Raw genomic sequence first — 6,491 nt, forward strand, 5'->3', positions numbered from 1 at the left:
GGTCTGAGTGGTGCTGGGGCTGAAGCCTCCGGCAATGGTTCTGTAGACTGGGTATCCGCATGTTCCACTGGAGTTTGACGTGCTGGGCTCTGGCCTTCGTCACGCGGGTTCTGCCCATCTCTGTTCCTCTTTTGTTGGTGTTTTGGTTCTGTACATGCCGCTGGGTGGTGTGATGACCAGAATACCCGTGTGTTAAACTTCTTGAAGCGATTCAGGTACGCGGGATACGGTTCCGTCTGTGCGGCAGAGAGGGGCTTGTGGCACGGGTTTTCCGGTTTCTTTGGCGCTGGTGGCACACAGCTTGGGTCCCCTGAGCACGATGCGTTCTCCCACGGTGGCGCCGCACCACTGGGGTGAGTCAGCGCTGCGACCTCGTCCTCCCGCGGTGGCGCCGCACCGCTGGGGTGAGTCAGCGCTGCGAACTCGTTCTCCCGCGGTGGCGCCGCACCGCTGGGGTGAGTCAGCGCTGCGAACTCGTTCTCCCGCGGTGGCGCCGCACCGCTGGGGTGAGTCAGCACTGCGAACTCGTTCTCCCGCGGTGGCGCCGCACCGCTGGGGTGAGTCAGCGCTGCCACCTCGTTCTCCCGCGGTGGCGCCGAACCGCTGGGGTGAGTCAGCGCTGCGAGCCCTCTCCTGGTGGCGCCACACCGTTGGGGTAAGAAAGCGTGCGGAGGCTTCAGCTTGTGCGTCTCATGACCCGACGCTAAAACGTGCCTTTTGGCGACCGGGGCCGACGGTCGTTTGCGGGTGTTTACCACCGCCGGCCTGTAGCGTTTCCCTGGCGTGCACCAGCGCTGGGGTTACTGGGGCACTGCCTTTTGAAGTGGCCACGGCCCCCGCATTGGAAGAAGAGCGGCTGCTGGGCTTCAACCTGATCTGTTCTTTGGCCTTCGCTGGAAAAGGCCTGGTTGTGACGCTCTCGTACTCCGCCGTGCCTTCGGGGTGCAACTGCTCTCGGTTGATGCCTTGGTAGTCCCTCTGTGGTTCCTGACCAGGCGCAGGAAGGCTCAAGGGTTGCTACTGGCGGTGGGGGCGGGTGATATAGGCGCTCAGCCAGCATTGAGGCCTCGATGTTTGAAGCCTCTTTTGCCATCTCGTCCAAGTTGGCGAAGCTGCGTCCTCTCAGAAAAGGCTGGAATTGAGGGTGGCACTGCCTTATTGCCCGTATAACCTTTTCCGTGTCCGACGCAGTGGGGTCTGCTCGCTCATGAAGCTCTTGGAAGGACCTTATATATTCTATAAGGCTTTCTTGCGCCCCTTGTGTCCTGGCGCGCAGCTCGTCCTTCAGCCGGACGACATAGTCGGGGGGGAGGAACTCAATGCGCAACTGATCTTTGAATTGGGCCCAAGAGTCGAACGTTTGCCGGCGGCGCCAACGAGCTGCGGAACCTTTAAGTGACACGGGTAGGATGCGTTGCAGCACTTCAGCCTCCGTCAGCCCTTCAGCGCTGCGGTAGTCTGCGAGTTCCTGCAAGAAATCTGCTACAGATTTGGGGTCAGTGTGCCCCTCGTAAGTTGGCACTGGGAGGTGCACTCGGGGGCTATCCCTAGTCAGCGCATTGGCTAATGGGGCTAAGGCTGTGCATAACAAGCTTGTCTGGTCCGTGTTTGCTTGCACTACGGTAGCCAGATTTACGTCTACTCTTTCATTGGGTGTAGCAGTTTGAGCATCCAGCTGCGCCTGCAACGAGCTTATGAGGATACCCTGTTGCGTTACTAGCGTGGATAACTGTCTCACTACTGTCGCTAATTCCTCTGAAGTCATTTGTCCCGTCTCAGATTGACTTATCTTCCCTGCCTGATCCCCTGATACGTCTACCTTGTTCGGTGAGGAGGTGTTGCCATCGCTGTCATCGTCAATTTCGGCTACCGGTTCCAGCGGCACGGTAAATTCATGGACGATGGGGTCTAGCCCCTCATTTTCTAATGCCTCCTCGAGGCGTTCAGCGAGGTCTGCTTTGTTACCTGACTTATTCAACCCGCGTGCTCCTAGTTCAACCTTTAGTTCCGCGACCTTAAGCTCGTTAAGTTTCCTTCTACTAGTTGTCATTATGTCTTGTGCTTACCCTAAGAGCATTGTGCAGACCCCATGCGAGCTTATGGGTGGCGAGTTTTCGCCGGGTGAACCAAGGCTTGACACAGTTTAGGAGGAAGGTTACGTTAATTAACGTTAGTTAATTAAGCCACGTTGGGCGCCAATGAAGGATCCTCCTTCGTTGAAACCGGTTTGTGTCAGCTCACCCGGCGAAAAATACGGCCGCAATCTTTTGCAAGCAAACAAAGGGTTTATTACTTGAAACCCCCAGAACTAAACTATCGGCTCTTGAGCGGGACGGGTGCAGGGCAACACCAGTCCGCAGGGCAGCACTCACGTTTCGTAACGGTCGCTGGCGGTATCGTCCTGCCCCGGGTGCAGGTTGGGCGGCGAACCTCGTATCCACGCACTAGACGCCTTGCCGCTGTGTCCCGTCGCGTCCGAAAACCGTGGCGATGCCTCGTCCGCCACCACTCACACAACACACCCACGCCTACTGCCGCCGTCCCTTATCTCTCTTCCGCCTGCCCGTTCCTTCGCACTTTGGTCCTGCGCGTGCTGGAGCGCGCATGCTCGGCCACCAATCTACGCGACTGTTACCCGCGCGTATCTAGACGCGAGCCGTCGTGCACACCACGCTCACGCACGCGCACTGCGGTCCCCTCACATGCCCACAAGATGTAGAAGTGTTTCAAGGGTGTCTGAGTGTAGGTGTTGTATCATGGTGTATGTGATTTTGTCTGCACCTGGAGCTGAAGGCTTACATGTTGCCAGGGCTGACTTCAGCTCATGAATTGAAAAAAGAGAATTGTAAGAAGTGTGCGACTTGTTGCTATCACGCAGTGATTTCTTCTCCGCAGACGTTTTGTGCTTCATGAAAGTGTTTGTGTAGTGTGCTGAGCTGGACACGTGTTCAAAGTTTTGTGCAAGTGTGTTGGCCTGGTCTTCGAGTGTGTCCCCTGTTGTGCTAACCAGGGGCAGGCTGTGTGTCTCATGTCCTTTCAGCTTGCGTATATGTGTCCAGACTTTGTGTGTGTCCGTGTATGAATTAATGGATGTCAAGAAGGTGCGCCAACTCTCTCGTTTTGCCTCACGGCGCACACGTTTTCCCATCGCCTTTGCCCTTTTGAACAAGAGGAGGTTTCCCGACGTGGGGTACCGACGAAGGATACCCCACGCCTTGTTCTGGGCCTCCCGCGCCCGCCTACAGTCATCATTCCACCATGGCCTCCGCTGGTTGCGCGGGGCACCACAGGTGTGGGGAATGGACTTTTCGGAGGCGTCGAGGATGTGCGCCGTGAGTAGTTGGGAAGCTTCTTCAACGTGTAGGTGTCTAATGGTTGTGTGGTGTAGTTTGGATGTCTCTGTAAATGTACTCCAGTTTGCTCTGGCTTCATTGAACCTGTTAAGGGAAGGTGAACTGTTCGGGCCTTTACCTATGTATGTTAATGTGGTTGGGCAGTGGTCACTACCATATGGGTTAGTGCCGACATCCCACTCAAGAGATGGAAAGAGAACTGTGGAACCAATAGCCAAGTCGAGGTGTGAATATGTGTTGTGTCCTATATTATGCTAGGTAGGCTTGTTTTTATTGAATAGGCATGCTCCTGAGGATGTTAGAAATTTTTCTATAAGGCGACCTCGGGCATCCGTGCGAGAAGAGCCCCAGAGTACATTGTGTGCATTGAGGTCGCCTAAAAGGATAAATGGTGCAGGTAGCTGATCTACAAGGCCCTCGAAATCCGAGCTCCAGAGCTGGAAATCAGGGGGGATGTAAACGGAGCATAGTGTTATTAGCCTATTGAATATTATGGTACGAATGGCAACAGCCTCAAGGACGGTCTGTAATTGGATAGTGTGACACGCCAGGGACTTTCGGGCAATGATGGCCACACCACCGGAAGATGTAGCACCACCGTCCCTGTCCTTCCTAATTACCAGGTAACTATTCAAAAAGTTTGTATGTTTGGAATTTAAATGTGTTTCTTGTATACACATGACACTTGGCTGATTGGAGTGCAGTATTTCGTACACACCGTCAAGATTTTTAAGGAGGCCTCTACAGTTCCATTGAATTATGTTTTCTCTTCCCATTATTTAGTGTGAGAGCTACTGGAGTGTGTATGTTTATGTGTCATCTTTCGGGGCTGTGACTCGTCTTTTTGGACTTGTCGGGAGGCTTTGGCGTCGGGACACGTTCCTTGCGGTGCACCGCAGACAAGAACGGTCCGACATCCGTTTCGTCGTCTGATGTCCTCGGAGTGCCTGACTGATCAGGCCCCTTGGACCGCGCACCCTTTTGGGCGCGCTTTGACTTACCAACAACCACCGAGGGTTTAAGGTATGCCTCGGGTGGCGCAGGCGGTGCGGTGGGGGTGGGAGCTGCCGCTGGTTCCTCCGTCTCCATCGCGTCTGCGCCCTCGCCTGTGGTTTGGGACGCTGGAGCGGAAGTGGAGGATGCAGCATCGCTCCCAGCAGACGTGGTTGCCCCCTCAGTCGCTGCTTGCTCAGCGAGCGGTGCGGAGGCGGGTTGGGCTGCCTGAGGCAACCCGGGGGGGGGGGGGGGCGGGACCAAGTCCGACTCGCGGTACTGGGTCCCCGCCGAAACCAGACGCCGCTCCGCCCCCCGGCGAGCTGCGTCGGCGTACCTTCCCAGAGGGAAAGAGGCGACCCTCTTCCGCGCCTCTGGGTAGGTGATGTTCTCTGTCACTTTCACGTTGATTATTTTCTTTTCAAGATGAAATTTCTCGCACTTCCTTGAGTAGGCCGCATGTGGGCCCCTGCAGTTTGCGCAAGTGAGGTTATCAGAGTTGCAATTGTCGGTGGGGTGGTCCTGCGCTGCGCATTTCGCACAGGTTGTTTTGCCGCGGCAAGAGGTTGTACTGTGCCCGAACCGCTGGCACTTAAAGCAGCGGCGCGTGTTCGGTATGTACGGGCGAATAGAGCATCGGATGTAGCCTGCATTTATACATTGCGGAAGTGTCGATCGGCTGAAGGTCAGGATAATGTGCTTGGTGGGGATTATCTTATCGTCCCTGCGCATCGTGATGCGGCGCACGGCTGTGACGCCCTGGTCCTTTAACCCTTCAAGAAGGTCGGAATCTGTTTCTGAAAGGAGATCCGACTCTGAAATCACACCCTGGGAGCTGTTCAGGCTCCGGTGGGGCGTGATCTTGATGTCCAGGTCATGGATGCGCGTTTGTGCAAGAAGTGTGCGGGATTGTTTTTCAGTGTTGAGTTCGACAAGGATTTCTCCTGTCCTGAGCTTTTTGGCCTCATACTTTTCCCCTAATGTGCTTTGCAGAAATTTTGAGACCAGGAATACCGACAGTGAAGCGACGGGTCTCGTTGGGTCAGCAGACTCGATCACAAGAAAACGAGAATAGTTATTCACGTTTGTTGAAAAGACAGTTTTTGCAAGAGGTGGGAATGAAACTTCGGTGCGGCCCCTTTTCGGGGGCCGATCACGTCTGGGGGGGTGTTTAGAAAATGCCATATATCATAGTATAGAAGCAGGGGACGGGGGTACTTTCTTCTCAAACCTTACCCTGATAGCCTGAGAGGTCCCGGAGCTCCCTGCCTGGTAAACAAACAGGGAGCCCATCCGCCGGAGCTTGACCTGAGCTCCGACGGCCACCGTTTGAGGCTTGTACCCTTCACCTTTAAACACATCACCACGGTAGGTTACAGTTTATGTTGGGGGCTCGGGGTCCGCGGTGTCGCCAACACCGTCACCATGAATACTCAAGGTTCCCCGTGCGGGGGTCTTTGATGCTTGAGGTTAGCGAGAACACTACTGCGGATATTTGAACATAAATCTGTCGAAGTGTTAGATGAACGTTTAACAGTAGAGCTGTTTAGCTTGGGATTGGCCCGATGGCAGATAAAAGAAATACCACGAAAAAATACGCACTCGGTGCCACCTGGTGAGGAGGGAGTGCACGAAAGCGCGCGTGTCAGCTAACTGCAGAGGCTTGGAGCGGCAAAGGGTATGCTGTAGACTCCCGGCCTATACCTTCCAGAAGGGCTCAGCTCTAGTCGGACGCAGCTTTTAGAAGCGTCGGGATGTAGCGTCGAGAGGTAGCCTCGCAGCCGGGCTCAAATCTACTCGAGGAACTCACGGCATACAAGGTGCTTCTGGGACACACAGAGCCTCATGTCGCCATGCCGAGTACATCGTTTAGACTCCCGCAAAACATGGATCGGCCGCAGAAGTATGTACCTCTCGAGGAAGAAAGAGCGTCGCTAGAGCGCCATCCCGGCGTTGCTCGAGAAGACCTTGCAAAATCACGCTAAACTTGGTCTCACCCATCAACACTTAGCCTGTACTACCAAAAGCATCAGAAAACCTAAAGAGCTTTGGAAAGCCTGGCAAATCCGAGAAAAATTAGGAAAAACGAGAAGAAGATATGTTGACCGCCAGCTCTGCTGTTTCTGCAGGCTGGCATTGCTAGTG

At 54.8% G+C, this 6,491-nt stretch overlaps 1 protein-coding gene across 1 annotated transcript; it reads right to left on the reverse strand.

Annotated features, from left to right (window-relative positions):
- Positions 1 to 545: 545 nt before the first annotated feature.
- LOC144144888 (uncharacterized) lies at positions 546 to 2,279 on the reverse strand. The gene has a single exon (XM_077676388.1). It carries the CDS (start codon positions 2,048 to 2,050, stop codon positions 752 to 754), a length of 1,299 nt encoding a protein of 432 aa, XP_077532514.1. The 5' UTR covers positions 2,051 to 2,279; the 3' UTR covers positions 546 to 751.
- Positions 2,280 to 6,491: the final 4,212 nt, after the last annotated feature.

The sequence above is a fragment of the Haemaphysalis longicornis genome, unplaced genomic scaffold (assembly GCF_048455015.1).
Source record: "Haemaphysalis longicornis isolate Haplotype H1 unplaced genomic scaffold, Haemaphysalis longicornis Haplotype H1 scaffold_7, whole genome shotgun sequence".
Taxonomy (NCBI): domain Eukaryota; kingdom Metazoa; phylum Arthropoda; class Arachnida; order Ixodida; family Ixodidae; genus Haemaphysalis; species Haemaphysalis longicornis.